We start from the raw sequence: 22,298 nt of genomic DNA on the forward strand, positions 1-22,298 counted from the left end.
AATTAATCAACCTATTCTGCATATCTAATTAAAGTCAACATGACTTATATGCTACTACAGAATCTATACAAAGGTGTTTGCAGAAATGTGCTTCATGACTTATTGTTACATAAGCTACCCACTCGATGGATGTCAAATCATCATCCATCGGGACTATATCGAGTCATCCGTCGGGACTATATTTGATCATCCATCGAGTGTTACATTTTTCACTAAGTTGAATCTACTAAGGTATTTTGTTAATGAGATCATCAAGTTCACAACATATTCCCAACAAGGTTCTCTCGCTTCATACATAACCAAGGAGGAAGGTTGTAATTTACTAGAACTATTGGCCAAGTACTATGATTAATATTCATCGAACGGAAATGATTGAATCCATCAGCTGCTAGCCCTAGTCTGATGTTCCTATTTTCTAAGGAGAATTAAGGATAAAGGATATCCATTTTCTTCCAAGCCTCCGCATCAGTAGGATGACTAAGTTTGCCATCCTTTTTACGTCCTAGTGCATGCTATACCATCAGTTTTGAATAATCTTTGCACATTAATAATCTCTGTAACCTTGGCCATAGTGGGAAATATCGCATCACATTTGCCGGGACTTTGCGAGGTATCTTCTGCGCTTCATCGTCATTCGTGTTTGACTTTTCAACTACAACCCACCTTGATAGAGCACAAGTTCTACATTTTTCTTCCTTTTCAGTTTCACCCCAATATAGCATACAACTGTTTGGACAGGCGTGAATCTTTTTATAATCAAGACCTAAATGTCTAATTATATTCTTCGAAGCACTAAAAGATAAGGGAATACTTGCCTCTGGAAATGCTTCTTTGATCAGCTCTAATATTTTCCCAAACCCTGACTCCGTAATTCCATGAACACACTTCAAGGAATAAAGTCGGACAATAAAACTTAATCTAGAAAAGTTTTTACATCTTGGATACAAGGGAAGTTTTCCCTCTTCCAGATGGCTATAAAATTTCCAAGCATCTGCATTTGGTCCATTCGCACGATGCAACATCTCTTCTAGATTATCTCCAAAATATATAGTGTTACCTAAGTTACGACCACTATCCTCAGTACTTACAAAATTTGGGATGCCGACTCGTGAAATTTCTACGATCCAGTTTGCATACAATGGATCAGGACCACTGCAGATAAGATGATCGTAGAAAACATCTTGACAATGCCACTTGATGTTTTTACAGTTTTTGCAAGGGTATGTCATTTCATCGCCTACAACCATTTTAGGGAAGGCATGCTTAATAAATGCCTTGATCCCCTTGATATACCCTTCACTGAACTTTGGAAGGTTTATCCAAATTTCATGCATGTCGTCCATCACTACAATTAAGAAAGTTCAAAATGTCATAATGGACAACATTTATTAAATGCATACTCATTTAAACCTAGTACATTTGAGTTTTTACTTTTTTATTTATAAGAATTAGGTAGTTCTCCCCGTAGTAAATATAAACCTTTTTTTTTATTTTAAATAGTATTCGGTCAAAACACAGAGTGGATACAAAAACAGATCTAGGACCTATTTGTTTATTTCTATTTTAACAGTCTTAAACTCTACCGAAAGCATCCAAACACTATTTTAACAGTCCTAAACTCTACCCAAAGCATCCAAACACTAATTCGGTCATTTGTGCAAAAACAATACTCGGTCAAAACGCATAGTGCATACAACCAAATATCTACAAGCAATTAGGAAATAAATTGAGAAGGTACAACATAATAGATAATTTTCATCAAATAAATATACATACACAAACACACACCATAATCGCAACCGCAAACATGCAAACACACACACAAACACACCACACTGGAAGCCCTAAATGCAATGAACACCTTCACTGGAAGCCCTAATTGAATTAACACCTTCACTGGAAGCCCTAATTAGACCCCCAATTCAACTGAAGAACCTGAAGCCCTAATTAGAAAGTCCTAATTTAACTACTAGAGATTTGATATGTTGAGATTGGTAAGAGTGGCGGCAAAATTTAGCAGAGAGAGGGGTGATGTAATATCCGGGACATAGCGTGTAGTTATTTTTATTGATAAATAATTAATATGTGATTATATTGTGATTTTTGGTGAATTATCTAATGATTGGTGTTGTTATGTGGATATTTATATGTGGTAAAATATAAGTATGTTAATTTTATTATGTCCAGAATAAAATATAGATAATTAAGGTATTTTTCTGGTAATTTTTGGAGTGTTATATAATTTTATATTGATTTATGAATTTATTAATTATTTTAAGAATAATTACAAAATCATTTTCTAAAGCCGGGAATCGTCCAACCTCAACCGTTTTTACGTTTTTACAACCCGAAACTCTTCCGAAAACTCCTTCCTAACCTAATTTGGTAATTCCGGACATTTTCCATGTTTTGACTTTTTCGATCCGGATTACAGTTTGACCCGTGCACGGCCCGGTGCAATATTTTCGATATGCTAACCCTTTTCGATAACATTATCTTCGTACAAATCGTTTTATAAAAGTTAGGTTTTGATAATTATCCGAAATAGGATAATACTTATCCAAAACAGGATAGTGCTTATCCAAAATAGGATAATGCTTATCCAAAACAGGATAATATTTATCCAAAACGATCGTATTTATAGTTACTTAGCGGCAAAATATCGTATTTATCGATCCAACACGATCCAGAACGTACTAATATTCCGTAAATATAAATAGCCCTTTTCTTATTTCATTTCACTTGTATAATCATATTCAGACAGTACAAACCACTGAAAACCAGAGAAAACCCTAATAAAATACCGTGTTCTTGAAAATCAATCGCACAAATGAAGGTGTTATCGAACTCCAACTCGGGCATGCAATATATCAAAACAAAACTCTCGAAAACCTCTTTCTAAATCCACCATCTATTTTTGTGCAGAAATCAAGGTTTTTTTCTTATTTAATTGTTTTAATTCGAATTATTTATGGATTAAATTAAGAATTTTTGTTCTTGATGTTATTTTATGATTGAGGTCATAATCATGTAGATCTTTTCTTCTTGGTCATTTTGGTATATTATATGACTAATTTGGAGTTTAATAACATGTTTAAATTGATGTTTGATTCTCGGATTTTAAAATTAGGGTTTATAGCTTTGATTGTTCTTAATTGAAAATTAGGCGTTTCTTGGTTAGGGGTTATTAGATGAAATTGGTTACATGGTTATGTAGATCGTGGAAAAATAAATCGATTGGTGTATTTGAAATTAACAAACGATTCCTGAGTTGTCCTAATCGAGCCTTGCCGGAAAACGAACTCAGGCGGCGGCGAGAATTTTAATTTAATTTTTCGGCTAAACGCCACGTTGTTTCTTGATTTTGATGGTATGAACAAGTTCCTCGAACTCCAGAGATTATTCGCTGTTGATCTTGCGCGATTCTGGGTGGTTTTACTGTCGTCGAAAAAGCTCATGGCCGGCGTCCATGGCTTCCCGGCGACCGGAGGGGGTGACTGTAATAATTACAGTTTAGCCCCCGAGTTTTGTACAGTTTGCATTTTCAGTACTCCTATTTTAAAAACCTTTAAAATTTTGATTCCAGTTTTAAAAATAAACAAAAATCAGATTCCTCTTTTATTATTTTCAGAAATTGTATTTTTCTTTTTATAATATTTTCAGAAATTGATTTTCATTCCAAAAATTTATTATTTAATTTCTGAAAATTGTTTTTATTTAAAAATAAATCTTCATTATTTAGTTAATTAATTTTAGATGATAATTAATTATTTAATTAGTCAATTAATTTAAATATTAATTGATTAATTAATTTAATTAGTTATTAATTAATTTTAATCGATTTAATAATTTGATTTAATTATTTATTTTGATTTAAAAATTCTTCAAAATAGTATCGAGCTTTAAAATGTTATTTTAAATTATTTTGAAGGCTCGATAATTATTATTAAATGGCTTTAAAGTTAGATTCGGGTGTTTGAACCCTATTATTTAATTATAAAATAATCCGGAGGCCCATTTTAATTCCGAAAAATGTTCAAAATTTTGTATTAAATACCTGGAAAATCATTTCGACCCCGAATCTTCTTTGTAAAATTATTTTAATCGAATATCTTGCGTGCTATGTGCTATCTGATTAATGTGTTATATGTCTATGTGGTTTTTGTTTGACGGTTTTTGCTGTAACTTTCAATCCGTAAATCAGATTTGGGTAGAACGAAGGGTAGATAAAAGCTTATAACGTCAATGTGACGATTAGAATAATATGAGATTGAGTATTGATAGATACTTGTGATGCCTAACAGAGTAAACAAGGCATAAAAAAAGAAAGTTAGTGATTCGTAAATAGAAGTGAGGCATAGAAAGAGAAGGCAAGTGATTGACGAATAGACGCAGGGCATAGAAAAGAAAGAAAGTGATTGAGGAGTAAAACTATTAGATGAGTACAAGTATAGTTGGAAATCATTTATGATAAGGCAAGTCCTTCTGAACCTTTCTTCGAGATATATTGCAAATATTTCTGAACTTTCTCTTCGAGATATCTATGGTGGATACATTCAAATCCACCAGAAAGTTTTCAAAGACTTGTGTTTTAATTACTTGTGTTTTAATTCATTCCAAGTTATTATTCCGCACTTTTCAAATCAATTCACACAGATATATATTTTAAATTAGAACACTTTTAAACCAATAAAAAGTTTCAAGAATTTCATTCAACCCCCCTTCTGTAATTCTTGTTGCATTGTTAGGGACTAACAATTGGTATCAAAGCAGGCTTTTGATAAACAAAGAGTTTAAAGATCACAACAAAACAGCAAGATGAACAAGAAGGATGTTGGAGTCAAGATTCCTCTTCTGGATAAAGATAATTACCATTATTGGAAGGTAAAAATGCATCTCCATTTACTTTCTCAAGATGAGGCCTATGTGGATTGCATAGAGAGAGGTCCACATGTGCCCATGAGAGCTGCAACTGGAAACGAGCCATCTGTCCCCAAGCCAAGGCATGAATGGTCTGATCCTGATATTGAATAAGTCAGGAAAGATAAGAAGGCCATGAATATCCCATTCAATGGAGTTGATGGTGACATGTTTGACAACATCATCAATTGTAAAACTTCCAAGGAAGTTTGGGATACTATACAGATTATCTGTGATGGCACTGAGTAAGTATGGGAGAATAAGATGCAACTACTCATTCAACAATATGAGCATTTTCATAGTGAAGAAAGTGAGTCTCTCACTGACATATTTAGTAGGTTTCAAAAACTACTAAATGCTCTGAAGTTGTATGGAAGGGTCTATCAGACAAAAGACTCCAATCTTGAGTTCCTTAGATCTCTTCCAAAAGAATGGAAACCTATGACAGTCTCATTGAGAAACTCTCAAGATTACAAGGAGTTTACTTTGGAGAGAGTGTATGGCATCCTGAAAACTTATGAGCTTCAAATAGAGCAAGATGAGAGGATGGAGAGAGGAAAGAAGAAAGGAGGATCCATTGTACTAGTTGCTGAGTTAGAAAAAGAGAAGGAGATGAAGATGGAAGCTGTTGAATCAGCTTCAAAGGTCTGTGAAAACAAGGGCAAGGGGCTGGTAGCAGAAAATGAAGATTCTTTGAGCCAAGATGACATGGAAGATATTGATGAACATCTAGCATTTCTTTCCAGAAGATTTGCCAAGCTCAAGTTCAAGAAGAACTTTGGAGCAGCTAAGCCAAATAGAAACATGGTGGATAAATCAAAATTTAAGTATTTCAAATGTGGCTTGGCAGGGCACTTTGTGTAACACCCCCAAATCCGGGGTCGGGGATTTGGGTTATCACGAGTTCCATTTCCCTTATAAATACTTAATCTTAATAGTCAACCAACTACTGAGTACTGTGACCCCACAATATACACACACACACACACCACAAGTTATAGTCTCAGAGATGAATACCAAAAATAACACAAGTCATTTTATTCCACAATTATAAACCGTTACACCTTAAAAGGGTTTCTGAATAATTTACATATTCCTTGCCATTATTACAATTCATATTATACATAAGTCTGGTACATCAATAGTTTAAAACCTAGCCTATTTGTAGCTCCTACCTCAGCTACGGCGGCATCAACGCTTCCAGAAAACTGCGGAACGTTTCCTAACCGCTTGCGAATTGGAAGCTTGGTCCTGTTCATCTTTTCAATCTGTTGTTGTGTGATAAAAGAAGAAAGCAAGGGTGAGCAACAAGCCCACCGAAATAATATGTATAATAATTAACAATATATGAGCATTCTCATAGTACTCATGAAAGTCTTGGTCAAGAAGAAATGAACCAAGTTGATATCTTAATGCGACCAAGTCACACAATATTCAGTATATAAGTATATATACTTTTCATAATCTTTGAAATCCTCTGCCATGCATAATATACACAGAGTTCCAGTTTATAACTGTATAAAAATATCGTTGCAAGGTGATCTCATATATCTAGCCTTGTCTCAACATTTTTGTGAAAATCTTTGTCATGCATAAGATAATCATTAACCAAATATAAGTTGAAAAGATGAAGTTACAAGATACTCCAATATACTTATATCTTTTCCGGATACTACTTGAACTACCACCGTTCAAGGTATCATCAGTTTCAAAAGTTCATCACATAGATGAGACTACAAGAAAAGGTTTGAATAGATTCAATCTTTGAAATATCATTCAAAAGAAATGAAGTTACGAGATACTTTATTTAGTCCCGATATATATATATCCACATATATATCTCTTATACATTTCCTGGAAACCTCTGTTATGTAAAGTATGAACAGAGTTTGTAACATCCAATGGATTTTGGAAAGGAAAAGAATTTTGGCATAAACCCGATATCTTGCTGATAAGGCAAAGATACCAATAAATAACCTTTTCTACTGTAGATGGATAAATTCCTCGCCGGTCATCACCCTGGCCACATTAGGACCTCGCGCCAGACCGTTACCCGGCCACTCACGCGTGGATGGACTGTCACCCAGCCTCTTACACCTTCATAGACCGTACCTCGGCCTGTCTCTTATGCCGACTCAATTAGATGGACTTACTTCCCGAACATTGGGCAAGTAATCAAATTGTTTTCTCAAAACAGCAACCTCGTTGCGAATATAAAATACACCACAGAGCCGGATCCCTAAGATTTTTGAGTGAATATTCAAGTCTCCTTCGAAAGGAAGATCTTAAATCTAAAAACGAGTTTTTGGGATCCGCTCTAACTTTTAAAATCATTTTGAAGACTCGAAAACATTTTTAAGAATATTTGGAGTAATGCTGATTTAATGAAATAAATCAGTCCCGATATATTAGAAAATATCTGAATATTATTATTTAAATAATATTCCTGTAAGGATAATCCTTATAAAAATAATTGAAGTAAAAGTTTTAAAACTCATACTTGAAATGGATATTAAATAACCAAAGATATACTAATACGAAAGTATGATCTTTATTTGAATAATCGAAAATAAGTTTGATTATCGAAACATTATTCTTTAATAAAATAAAGAATATTATTTAATAAATAAGCGGAGTCATAAGTCCTCAAATGAATATTCAAAATAATATTCATTAAATAAAATAAAGCGAGTCATAAGTCCTCGAATGAATATTCGAATTAATATTCATTAAATAAAATAAACCGAGTCATAAGTCCTCGAATGAATATTCAAAGTAATATTCATTAATAAAAATAAAGTTATCGAATAAACCTTATTCGATTAATAGTTTTGAAAACTATATCTATATATATATAAATATATATAATATACTCGGGAACATCGACTCCCGGTTTTAGGAAATGTTCACCTTTGGGTCCCCTATACTAAGAGTATACGCAACTACTGCTTATCTCTAGCATAGGTATTATGCAACTTATAAGCATTTGAATCAACAGATATATATCAAGATTACGAAACAGACATGCATATATACCATATCACATGCTCCAATATATCGCAAGATTTGCTAATTAACCATCATGCATCTATCACAAGATAATGCATATACATATGTATACATCACAACAACAGTATAACGTGTAGAAAACTTGCCTGAGCGACTGGGGGTGGTAAAAGTCCTGGGATGAGTCTGGTAACCTATAAACCACATATAAGTTGGAACTAAACCAAAGTCGCTTAAGAATCTATACTTTAACCAATTAGACTCTAACGCTCGCTTTGCGCTTAATGATTCACTTAAGTCGCTCGAGTACCCTCGGCTCCCCCATTTTTAATAAATTAACCATTAAGAGTTTTAAGGCGATTCTTTCGCGAGTACGCTACCAACTGCCTAATCCACTTTACATAATTGATTCATACTCCAATTAGTCATTTAAGGGCCTTAACCAAGGTTTCAAAGTAAGGCGAGGGGTAATGGTTCGGTCGTGAAACACCGTTACTTAAAACGGTCGTTTCTCCTAAACCGTACATCGGATTCAAGCAAACCACATATCAAAACGAAGATCGTAACATGAGCTATCTAATCATGGCAATGGTAAAAACCTAACAGTGAGTTCACGGGTCCTGATGTTAAGAACAAAAGCAGTCTAAGGTAAATCGGGCATTACGACGGCAATGTTTACGCGATTACCAAATTTTACCCTACTCCAAATCACCCACAAATAAACCACAAATCAACCATACAACTAAACTCCATCCACCTCAAGTTCTCCAATTTATATTATTCTCAAACATGAACTAAAACTATACTTAAGTTCATTAACTAATCACTAAGATTTACAACTCCAAAACATGACAAAACCAATCAATCTCTCAATACACAATAACCAAGCCTATCATGAACTATAATACTCATAATAAGCTCTTAACATTCAATAAAAAAGCTAGGTTAAGAGATTATACCTTCCTTCGTGAGTAAGAGTAACTAAGGAGCTTGGAATCACCCTTGAAAGTCCTTACCAAAGCTTAATCTAACCAAAAACACAAGATCAAACAATTTAAATTTCTTGAAAACACTATTCAATCTCTTCTTAAATGATTTATTGAAAGAGATTGTGAAGGAATTTGGAGCTTAAATTCCTAGGATAGCCATAACTAATCATAAGGAACCTTGGATAATTACCTTGCGATTTAACAATGGTTGGATCTTGGATTTTGAAATTTTCTTCTTTGAAAAACAAGAAAAGCCGAGAGCTTCTCTTGAATAATGAAAGTCAACTTGTGTGTTTTTGTTTTATGATTTGTTTTGGCTTGGTTGATCCACTTTTGTTTTGATTTATTACCTTTTAACTATGGTGAATTTTGTGTGGTTTATAATCAACCAACCTTCCTTCCTTTTTGGTCATGCTTATGTCACTTTCCTATGTCATCTTCCCACACTTGTCCTCTTCTTGTTGGTGTGATGACATCATACTCCACTAACCCCTTTGATTAACTCCTAATTACTTGGCTAATGATCGCTGATTTGTTATACGGTCCGCTTAACTTTCGTTCTTGTTTATCGTTTGAGGGATCATACCCGGGATTTTATTACTTGGGTTTTCTTAACCTTTCTCAATACATTATATTCCTTTTATGATCCTCTCTTATAATCCTTGAATTTAAATCCTTTTTATCTTGTTACCTTATACTCAATTCTTTCGGTATCTGGTGGATTTTCGGGAAAAATCAAAGTGTTCAAATTTGGATTCTGACGATCTTTACATACACTTATATCCCATATAGAGTATTAATAAGATCTCAGAATAACAATAGAAGAACCCCTACATAGTGTGGCATGAAAAGTTTTCTTATTCAGCATAATCAGCAAAACACTATTCATAAGGGTTTCAAAAATTCCAAAAATTGGGGTTATTACACTTTGCCAGTGAGTGTAGAAAGTCAGATTCCAGCAAAAAGCAGTTTGAGCCTGTGGATTATAAACAGAAATACTTTGAGTTGCTCAAACAAAAGGAAAAGGCTTTCATTACACAAGAAAATGACTGGGCAGCAGATGGTCTGGATGAGGATGAGGACGTCAGCTATGTCAATCTAGCCCTAATGGTCAAGTCTGATGAAACATAGACAAGTTTTTCAAGTAATCAGGTAATCACCACTAACCTTGCACATTTATCTAAAGCTGAGTGTAATGATGCAATAAATGACATGTCTAAAGAATTATATCACTTGCGTGTTACAATTAAGTCTCTTACTAAGGAAAATGCTAAAATCAAAGAAAAAAAAATTATTTTTAAGTGAGAGGAATAATGTACTAGAGTCTCAGTTCATTGAATTTGAAAAATTGAGAATTGAGTGTAAAATTGCTAAGGATAAATTAACCGAGTCCTTGAAGAAAGAAGAGATCTTGAAGAAGCAGCTTGAACGTGAACAGAAGGTGATTAAGGCATGGAAGACATCTAGAGATGTTCATGCTCAAATCACCAAAGTTCAAGGTATTGAGTCCTTTTGTGATGCAGCCTGAAAGAAGAATAAGGAGAAGCTGGAATCCAATTTGGTTGAAGGATTGCTAACAGATGTAGACTCAATGGATGATGAGGGTCATCCGTCGGATAACAAAAAGGATTATCCGTCGAGTGATATAAATCCTCATCCGTCGACTGTGAGCAAGCCTGTGAGTAAAGCCAATCTTGTCAAGTTAAATGAGAAATATGTATTAGTTTCCAAGAATTTTGTTCCAGGAGAATCCAGTCAAGTGAAGAAGGAGAAAAAGGCTAATGTTGGTCATATGACTGTCAAGCAATTGAGTGACAGACTGGAAAAGATTGAGGTTAAAACAAAGGCTAAAAGGAAAAATAATAGAAATGGTAAAGTAGGAATGAACAAGCATAACAACTACACACCTGATAAATACGCTCCAAGAAAAATATGTGTCAAGTGTGGTAGTGTAAATCATTTGTCTGTTAATTGCAAAACTGCCATGCCTACTTCCATATCTGTGCCACCTCATTTTCCCAACATGAATGCCATGCCTTTTATGCCTATGAATGCTATGTCTACACAAAATATGAATGCACAGTTTTCTAATATGCCATTTGCACCTAATCCTTATTATGCTGCATTTAGTATGCCACAAATGCCATTTAGCATGCCTTACTGGAATAACATGTTTACTAATAGCATGCCATTCCCTGTTAATCAAAATATGCATGATAATTATGCTGTAATGAATGGTTTCAAAGGTTCAACTCAAATGACTAAGGATGAATCTGATATCCCCAAGTCAAATGAGATAAAGCCTAAGAAACAGAAAAACAAAGCTAACAAGGCAGGACCCAAGGAAACTTGGGTACCAAAATCAATTTGATTTGATTTTGATGTGTGCAGGGAAACAGAAAAAATCTATGGTTTTTGGATAGTGGTTGTTCAAGACACATGACTGGTAATTCTACCCTGCTCATAGAGTTCAAGGAGAGAGCTGGCCCAAGTATTACCTTTGGAGATGACATCAAGGGTTATACTGTGGGATATGGCTTGATTTCAAAAGACAATGTCATCATTACAGAGGTTGCCTTAGTGGATGGTCTCAAGCACAATTTGTTGAGTATCATCCAGCTTTGTGATAAAGGCAACTCGGTACCTTCAACTCAGAAGCCTGTGTTATGACAAACAAAAGAAGCAAAAGTGGTTCTCACTGGTGTGAGAAAAGAAAATGTGTACCTAGCTGACTTCAACTCATCAAATGCAAAATCTATCACTTGTCTTCTCAGCAAAGCAAGTCAGGATGAAAGTGAAGGGTTTTTTAGCACATAAACGCAACGAAAACATAAATTTAAATCTTAAAAAAAACCGAAACCCTCCGCAAGATCCATGCGGAAAATAATATTTAATTCGTAGTTCAGTATGTTTACCTTAAGAAGCTTTACATTAATGGAATGATGGAGGTCTTTAATAGCGATCCAAAAACGATGAACGGAAATCCCTAGCAGCTGCTCCTTAAGTGTGAAGCACTCCACCGGTATCCACCAAGAAATCGATGTAATGAAGGAGGAGGAGATGGAGAGAATTAGGGTTTTGTAAATCTTTTTGGTTGAGGCAAAAATAGGGTCTATAATAGTATATTTATAGGGAAAATTTTCAGTTGAAAATTTTCCCATAAAATATTATTATTATTAACCCTTTATTATTCTCACTAATAATTAAAACACCTTTAAATTATTAATCCTTTTTCTAAACACTTTAGAAATAATTCTCTCACTTGATTTAATTTCAAAAATTAAATTCTTAATTAATAATATTAAGAACTTTTTCTTAATTAATTTATAATCAATTAAATCTCACTTAATCAATTATTAAATTTGCCAATTAATTATTTATTTCATAAATAATTATCAGCCATTATTAATTAATTTCTCCACCATTAAATCATTCTCTTTTATGGTGTGACCCTGTAGGTTCAATATTAAGCCGGTAGTAGAAATAAATAATAATAAAACTATTTTATCATTATTTATATAAATTCTCTAATTCATTAAATATGATTAATTAATTAATCATATTTATTCTACATCGTGAGGGATACTTCTCAGCATATCACGACTATCCGGATAATACGAATTCACTGCTTAGAATACCAAGAACGAACCTATTCAGTGAGTAGTTACCGTACAATTAATTCCTTCTACCCTGCAATCTCACGATTAAATACAAGGCATGGAACTTGTGTTAAGCCTATCTTATTTAATCACTTGCTTTCCCATTCACTATGCTTAGTTCTATTTAATGTACATTAGAAACTCCTTTCTAATTTCATTCACTCTGGCCAGAGATTCCTGAAATAACATAAGTGGATCAGCATTGAACATTCTCTTCCTACACTGGAAGGGGTAGATCCTTTATTGATCATACACTATCTTCGTGTACAAATTCCTATACCCAGTAGAGCCCTTATAATTGTCCCTTGAGACTAAGAACTAAACCAAAGCATAGTTTAGTGTACACAAGATGACTATGATGACCTCAAGTCTAAGGATACTTGTACAACTATCACTATGTGAACAACTGCTAACACGTGAGTAAACTCCATCAGTTGTTCAGCTGTGTGAGTCATGTTCAGTGAACTTATTCTATAATAAGCACCTACATACTAGCTATAGTGTCACCACACAAATGTCTATGAGAATAGACATCCTTCATAATGAAGCAGGCATAGTATGTACCGATCTTTGCGGATTATTAATTACCAGTTAGTAATCCTACGACCAGGAACTATTTAAGTTTAGAGTTATCATCTTCTAGGTCTCACTATTATGATCTCATCAAAATCCATAAAAAGCTTTACTCTAAACTGTGGTATATCTTATTTAAACATTTAAATAGATAGAGCCCACAATAAAAACAAAACAAGTCTTTTATTAATATCAATGAAATCAAAACAGATTACATAAAAGTTATTCCTAAATCCTCATACATGATTGGACTTAGGACATATCTCTTTCAATCTCCCACTTGTACTAAAGCCAATCACTCTGGTATCTAATACCCATCTTGTCTTTATGACGATCAAAGTGACTCTGAGAAAGTGGCTTTGTGAGTGGGTCTGGTACGTTGTTATGTGTGTCAACTCTCTCGACATTGACATCTCCTCTATTTTCAACTCAGATTCACCACCAAAAATAAGAAAAATGTCCTGAGTCCTTCCGCAAGTAATTAAGGATGTTTTTCACTGCTTTCCAGTGGTCTTCACCTGGATTGGACTGATATCTGCTCATCACACTAATTGAATAAGCAACATCAGGCCTTGTACACAACATCGCGTACATGATAGATCCTATTGCTGAAGCATAAGGAATCTTACTCATACGCTCTCTTTCCTCAGGTGTGTTAGGAGATATTTTTTCGGAAAGGGACACTCCATGGCTCATCGGTATGAGACCTCTTTTGGAGTTTTCCATGCTAAACCTTTTAAGCATTTTCTGGATGTATGTACCCTGGGTAAGACCTATCATTCTTCTAGATCTATCTCTATAGATCTTCATACCGAGAATGTAGGATGCTTCTCCCAAGTCCTTCATGGTAAAGTTCTTTGATAGCCATACTTTGACTGATTGTAGCATCGGTATATCATTTCCTATAAGAAGTATGTCATCCACATATAATACAAGAAATGTTATCGCGCTCCCACTAACCTTGTAGACACATGGTTCATCTATGTTTTTGATAAAACCAAACTCTTTGATTGTCTCATCAAAACGGATGTTCCATCTACAAGAAGCTTGCCTTAAACCATATATGGTTCGCAGCAGCTTACACACTAGGTGTTCATTTCCCTTGGAAAGAAAACCCTCTGGCTGTGTCATATACACTTCCTCCTCAAGTTCCCCATTGAGGAAGGCCATTTTCACGTCCATTTTCCAGATCTCATAGTCGTAGTAAGTAGCAATCGCAAGCAAAATCCGAATTGATTTTAACAGGGCTACAGGTGAAAAAGTTTTATCAAAGTCAATCCCTTGCCTTTGTTTGAATCCTTTTTCCACGAGCCTGGCCTTATAGGTCTCCACCTGGCCATCTGCTCCAATCTTTCTTTTATATACCCACTTGCACCCAATAGGCTTAACACCTTCAGGCGCCTCAACCAGAGTCCATACTTGGTTGGTATACATAGATTACATTTCAGATTTCATGGCACTATGCCATTTCTCTGAGTCAACACTACTCATAGCCTCATTATAGGCCACATGGTCGTCATCATCAATGATTGACAACTCATTTCCATTCTCAATGACAAGGCCATAATACCTCTCAGGTTGGAGAGACACTCTCCTTGTCCTACGAATGGGCTATTTCACAGAAGGTTGTTCAGTCTGAACAGGTGTTTCCATTTGATCCGTAGTAGTTTGTGCTTCTTTAACTTCATCAATTTCAATTTTGCTCCCACTGTTTCCTTCAAGGATAAACTCCTTTTCCAAGAAGGTAGCATGTCTGGAGACAAACACCCGATGATCGGTGTAAGAGTAATACCCCAAAGTCTCTTTAGGATATCCCACAAAATTACATTTTACAGATCGAGATTCCAACTTATCTGGGTCAACTTTCTTGACATAAGCTGGACATCCCCAAATCTTAACGTGTTTAAGACTCGGTTTCCTTTCTTTCCATATCTCATAAGGAGTTTGAGGAACAGATTTGGAAGGCACCTTATTCAGTAAATATGCTGAGGTTTCCAATACATAACCCCATAGGAATACTGGAAGATTCGCATAGCTCATCATGGACCGAACCATGTCTAACAAAGTTCGATTTCTCCTTTCAGATAGCCCATTTAACTGTGGAGTATATGTAGGAGTCCACTGGGAGACTATACCATTTTCTTTGAGATAATCTAGAAACTCTCCATTCAGGTATTCACCACCTCGATCTGATCGAAGAGTTATAATACTGTGTTTGGTTTGTTTCTCTACTTCATGTTTATATTCTTTGAACTTTTCAAAGGCTTCAGACTTGTGTTTCATTAAATACACATATCCGAATCTAGATCTATCATCTATGAAAGTAATGAAGTACGAAAATCCACCCATGGCTTGCGTAGATATTGGTCCACATACATCTGTGTGTACCAATCCTAGCAAATCTGCAGCCCTCTCTCCATGTCCACTAAATGGAGATTTGGTCATTTTACCCAATAGACAAGACTCGCATATAGGATATGATTTAAAATCAAAGGGGTCAAGTAACCCTTCCTTATGCAATGTTCGCAGTCTATTTTCACTAATATGACCTAGCCTACAGTGCCATAAATAGGTCAGATTTTCATCATCTCATTTTTTTTATTAGTTTGTTCAATCTGAAGTAAATCATGCTCTACGTCACATACATACAAACCATTATTTAAAATACCACGTCCATAAAGAACATTATCTCTAAGGATAGAACATTCATTATTCTTAATAATAAATGAAAAACCATCCAAATCCAACATAGGAATAGAAACAATATTCCTCACAATAGAGGGAACGTAATAACAATTATTCAAAATAATAGTCTTGCCCGTAGGCATATGTAAAATAAATGATCTTACAGATATGGCCGCAACCCTTGCTCCATTACCCATACGTAGAATCACCTCATCTTTTTCAAGAGTCCTACTTCCCTTTAGTCCTTGCAACGAATTGTAAATATGAGAACCAGAGGCGGTATCTAATACCCAAGTAGAAATTTGACCTAATGACATATTAACTTCGATCATGAACAAGCCTGAATCAGAAGCGGTAGTCTTACTACCCTTCTTCTTCTTCAATTCTGCAAGGTAAACCTTGCAGTTCCTCTTCCAGTGCCCCAACTTGTTACAGTGAAAACAAACAGCTAAATTAGGACCAGTCAACTTGTGAGCATCTAGTATGCTCCGGAGTGATAGTGCAGAAGACATGATGAATATAGTAAATCTGTAAATAATAAACACATAACAACACTTAGAAAATATTCAATTTCATTTCAAACACTATATGAATCGGGTCTTTATTCATAAGTGTCTCCCACTAGTTTATCTAATTTATTCAACCCCTAAGTGAAAATTAAGCATTCTTAATGCTAGTGGGAATATGGATCCTACATTCCATCACACAACCTCGGCTGTGGCACGAAACGTCATGTGATGTTCAATAGGCAGGCAACTCTTGTCAATTATATCTTATGTTATTCCCTAATATAACTTTAGCCTCTTGAATAATTGAGTCACGGCTGTGGCATGATAAACTCAATATTCTAAGTCAAGTCTAACCCAACATTTCGTACAATTGAATCAGTCTCCAACGGCCCATGGCTGTGGCACGTACCGACCTTTAGATTCTAATTCAATGTACACATCTCTATGTAATAGACAAGTATTTCTTATTTCGAAATCAAAGCCCTTGGCTGTAGCACGAAACGACAATGATTCAAAAATAAGAACTACTTTCTACCATGTTGGAAGGCTTTGACAGACACAAGCCCGTTATGTCATTTGCCAATTACTACTTGATATTATTTAATTTTAGAGAGATTATATTATATTACAATCATAATCATATTATAAAGAGATTCTTCCTTTTAAATTAAATATTTCAAATCAATAATCGATAATCAGATGATTCCCAGATCGGGTGGAGCATTGTCAAGAGGCGTCACTTAATAACCCTTTCTTACAGATAGAAATCTGTTGTTGACAGAATCATCCTTTCTCTCAATATTGAAAATTCATATTCAATTACGTGTTTCATAAACACAAGAATCTCATGATTGTATTCATAATATTATTGTTAAGGCAAGAAACGATTCCTATTCTAGATTTTCTAGAGCACGTCTTATATTGATTTAAGTTCACCTTAATCTATCATCGCATGGTAAATATAGGCATATATCTCATATATAAAATTAAATAAACAAGTAAATGTAAAGTGCAATAAAGTAAATGTGTTTGGTTATGGCCCCATCCTATGTGATCTTTATCAAGCTCATGATAAAGATCAAGGTCAATCTAATATGGTGATGGAAATAAATACAAATACTTATTTCATAAGTCTTCTTCTTTGTTTAGACTTCTTGTATGCCTCGTCTTCTTCTTTGTATCACCTCCATTGGATAGCCTTCTTGAGTCTTCAATTACATTACATGATTGAAATTAAACTAATCTAATGAACTTACAAGAATAACTCGAGTTACATTCGAGATTTATGATTACAAAGATTGATGACATGCAAGTCGTATTTAAAACCAAAACCAAAACCATTACACTAAGGTCGAAAGGCCATAACCATACACCATGCTCATACAACACATAAAAGCATGTTAAAACACTTAATCTGATCTTAACATATCATATTATCCATGATCTAATCATAAAAAGAAAATATGACAAAAATCAGAAAAATCAGAATCAAATCAGAAAACCAAGAATCACTGTTTACGGGCAGTAAACGACGTCAAACGCCTTACAGACGAGTCGTTGGTAGCTTTAGCTATCAGTTTTGTTCAGACGCTTGTTTACCTATGGAATAGGGTATTCGTTTGCGTAAATCGAACACCAGACCCAGATTTCAGCAAATCTGCAGCAGCCAATTCAGAATCCGTATCTAATATGATTCTCATAATTAGAACAAACATAAATCATGTATATATCAGTATATATACAGATTACATAATCATCTTATGATTATACAACTCACATGAATATCATATATTTAAAACCATACATATATAAGCATATTATATCAACATCAAATCATGGCGAATCACGTACATGCTCATATATCGAAAACAGTTAAACACATAAATGAATTAAAAACTTTTCGCAAGTAGCTCTGATGCCATTGAAGGGTTTTAACACATAAACGCAACGAAGACGTAAATTTAAATCTTAAAAAAACCGAAACCCTCCACAGGATCCATGCGAAAAATAATATTTAATTCGTAGTTCAGTATGTTTACCTTAAGAAGCTTTACGTTAATGGAAAGATGGAGGTCTTTAATAGCGATCCAAAAATGATGAACGGAAATCCCTAGCAGCTACTCCTCAAGTGTGAAGCACTCCACCGGTATCCACCAAGAAAACGATGTAATGAAGGAGGAGGAGATGGAGAGAATTAGGGTTTTATAAATCTTTTTGGTTGAGGCAAAAATAGGGTCTATAATAGCATATTTATAGGCAAAATTTTCAGCTGAAAATTTTCCCATAAAATATTATTATTATTAACCCTTTATTATTCTCACTAATAATTAAAACACCTTTTAATTATTAATCCTTTTTCTAAACACTTTAGAAATAATTCTCTCACTTGATTTAATTTCCAAAAATTAAATTCTTAATTAATAATATTAAGAACTTTTTCTTAATTAATTTATAATTAATTAAATCTCATTTAATCAATTATTAAATTTGCCAATTAATTATTTATTTCATAAATAATTATCAGCCATTATTAATTAATTTCTCCACCATTAAATCAATCTCTTTTATGGTGTGACCCTGTAGGTTCAATATTAAGCCGGTAGTAGAAATAAATAATAATAAAACTATTTTATCATTATTTATATAAATAATAAAACTTCTTTCTAATTTCATTCACTCTGGCCAGAGATTCCTGAACTAACATAAGTGGATCAGCATTGAACATTCTCTTCATACACTGGAAGGGGTAGATCCTTTATTGATCATACACTATCTTCGTGTACAAATTCCTATACCCAGTAGAGCCCTTATAATTGTCCCTTGAGACTAAGAACTAAACCAAAGCATAGTTCAGTGTATACAAGATGACTATGATGACCTCAAGTCTAAGGATACTTGTACAACTATCACTATGTGAACAACTGCTGACACGAGAATGAACTCCATCAGTTGTTCAGCTGTGTGAGTCATGTTCAGTGAACTTATTCTATAATAAGCACCTATATACTAGCTATAGTGTCACCACACAAATGTCTATGAGAACAGACATCCTTCATAATGAAGCAGGCATAGTATGTATCGATCTTTGTGGATTATTAATTACCAGTTAGTAATCCTACGACCAGAAACTATTTAAGTTTAGAGTTATCATCTTTTAGGTCTCACTATTATGATCTCATCACAATCCATAAAAAGCTTTACTCTAAACTGTGGTATATCTTATTTAAACATTTAAATAGATAGAGCCCGCAATAAAAACAAAACAAGTCTTTTATTAATATCAATGAAATCAAAACAGATTACATAAAAGTTATTCCTAAATCCTCATACATGATTGGACTTAGGACATATCTCTTTCAGAAAGTTGTTTATGGCACAAGAAGCTATCCCATCTAAACTTCAAGACCATGAATGAACTTGTAAAGAAAGAACTGGTTAGAGGCATTCCTCAAGTGGAGTTTTATAAGAATGGAGTGTGTGATGCTTGCCAGAAGGGAAAGCAAATTAAAGTATCATTCAGAAAGAAGCTTGATTCAACAATTGAAGAACCTTTGCAACTGCTTCACATGGATTTGTTTGGACCAGTCAACGTGTTGTTCATCTCAAGGAAAAGATTTTGCCTAGTAATTGTAGATGATTTCTCAAAGTTCTCTTGGACATATTTCCTAAAGTCCAAAGATGAGGCTAGTGAAATCATCATCAATCACATAAGGCAAGTCAATAATCATCTTGATTTCAAAGTTAGAAGAATCAGGAGTGACAATGGAAAGGAGTTCAAGAATTCTGTTATGAGAGTATTCTGTGAAGAGAATGGGATTTTGCATGAGTTTTCAGCAGCAAGAACTCCACAACAAAATGGAGTAGTATAAAGGAAGAACATATCACTTATTGAAGCTGCAAGGACAATGCTTGAAGAGTCTAAATTACCAACTTATTTCTGGGCTGAAGCTGTAAATACTGCATCCTACACTCAAAATATTTTTCTGGTTAATCAAGCAAAATGCATGACTCCCTATCAATTGTTCAAGAAAAAGAAGCCAACTCTAAATTTTTTTCATGTCTTTGGCTGCAAATGTTATATCTGGGGAAATCAAACTGATCAGAATGGGCAGTTTGATGCTAAAGCAGATGAAGGAATTTTTGTTGGATATGCTGTTGGTAAAGCATACATATTCTACAATCTGAGAACCAACATTGTTATGGAATCAATACATGTTGTGTTTGATGATAAAAAGATTGAAGGACTGCAAGATGGAGATTATCATGAGAGCCTCAAATTTGACAATGTGGAGATGGTCAGTGATGATAGTGATGATAAAAGTGATCAAGAAACAGTATCAAAGGATAATGTAGAAAAATCCACTACAAATGAAGCACAAAATTCAACATCTGTCAAGTTGCAAAATCCTTTATCCGTCGGGAGACAACCAGCCTCATCCGTCGGTACTCAAAATTCACCATTCGTCGGGTCATCAAAAGAAGCTGGGACTCAGAATAGATCACTTACAGAAAGCTCCCCTTTCTCAAATCAAAGATCCATTAAATCAGGGGGAGTTTCTAATAATCAAAACTCAATCACACATCAAGACAACAATGAGGCCTCTTCATCTAGAGCTAATCTACCTCAACAAAGGAAATGGACAAAGGATCACCCCTTTGAGCTCATCATTGGTGATGTATCTTCTAGAGTTCAAACAAGAAGAGCAACTCAAGAAGAATGTCTATAGAGCAGCTTTCTTTCTAAGGAAGAACCAAAGAAGGTAGAAGAAGCTTTGTTGGATCCTGACTGGATTTTAGCTATGCAGGATGAGCTAAACCAATTTGAGAGGAATAAGGTATGGAAGTTGGTGCCCAAGCCTAAAAGAAAGAATCCAATAGACAGCAAATGGGTATTCAGATACAAGATGGATGAAAATGGTATAGTAATCAGGAACAAAGCTAGATTGGTTGCTAAGGGCTACTGTCAACAAGAAGGAATAGATTTTGATGAAACATTTGCTCCTGTTGCAAGACTTGAAGCCATCAGAATCTTCTTAGCAAGCACCTAGAGCTTGGTATGACAATTTGTCAAAGTTTCTTTTAGAGAATCATTTCACTAGAGGTACTGTAGACAAAACTCTTTTCTTTAGAAATGTTAATGGCTCTAGCATACTTGTTCAAATTTATGTAGATGACATTATTATTGGCTCTACAGATGAAAAACTTTACAAAAAGTTTGCCAAATTGATGTAAAGTAAGTATGAAATGAGTATGATGGGAGAACTAACTTACTTTCTTGGTTTGCAAGTTAAGCAAGTTAGTGATGGAATATTCATTAGTCAAACTAAATACATTTATGATCTTTTTAAGAAGTTTGATCTAATGGATTGCACATCTGCAAAAACTCCCATGGTCACTGCAACTAAGCTTGAATTAAACACTACTGAAAAGTTTGTGGATATTTCAAGTTATAGGGGAATGGTTGGCTCACTTCTGTAATTAACAGTTAGTAGGCCATATATAATGTTTGCTACATGTTTGTGTGCTAGATTTCAGGTTGATCCTAGGGAATCTCACTTAATAGCTATTAAGAGAATTTTCAGATATCTCAAGGGAACACCAAAACTTGGCATTTGGTACCCTAGAGATTCTGGTTTTGATCTAACTGATTATTCAGATGCAGATTATGCAGGTTGTAGAATTGATAGAAAAAGTACAACATGAACCTGTCAATTTCTAGGAAACAAGCTTGTGTCCTGGTTCAGTAAAAAGCAAAATTCAGTTTCTACTTCTATAGCTGAAGCTAAATATATTGCTGCTGGTAGCTGCTGTGCACATATTTTGTGGATGAAAAACCAACTGCTAGACTATGGTCTACAAGTGGAAAGGATCCCCATTTTATGTGATAACACAAGTGCAATTGCCATCACTTAAAATCCAGTACAACATTCAAGGACAAAGCACATAAGCATTAAGTA

The 22,298-nt window shown here is 34.5% G+C and overlaps 1 protein-coding gene across 1 annotated transcript; it reads right to left on the reverse strand.

The window, feature by feature from the left end:
* Nucleotides 1–512: 512 nt before the first annotated feature.
* On the reverse strand, nucleotides 513–1,343 carry LOC141719174 (uncharacterized). Its single transcript, XM_074521555.1, has one exon. It carries the CDS (start codon nucleotides 1,341–1,343, stop codon nucleotides 513–515), a length of 831 nt encoding a protein of 276 aa, XP_074377656.1.
* Nucleotides 1,344–22,298: the final 20,955 nt, after the last annotated feature.

The sequence above is a fragment of the Apium graveolens genome, chromosome 4, assembly GCF_009905375.1.
Source record: "Apium graveolens cultivar Ventura chromosome 4, ASM990537v1, whole genome shotgun sequence".
Lineage (NCBI taxonomy): Eukaryota > Viridiplantae > Streptophyta > Magnoliopsida > Apiales > Apiaceae > Apium > Apium graveolens.

Bases quoted from the DNA above. Each gene is read 5' to 3' on its own strand.
- LOC141719174 (XM_074521555.1), bottom strand. From the start codon at position 1,343: ATGGACGACATGCATGAAATTTGGATAAACCTTCCAAAGTTCAGTGAA.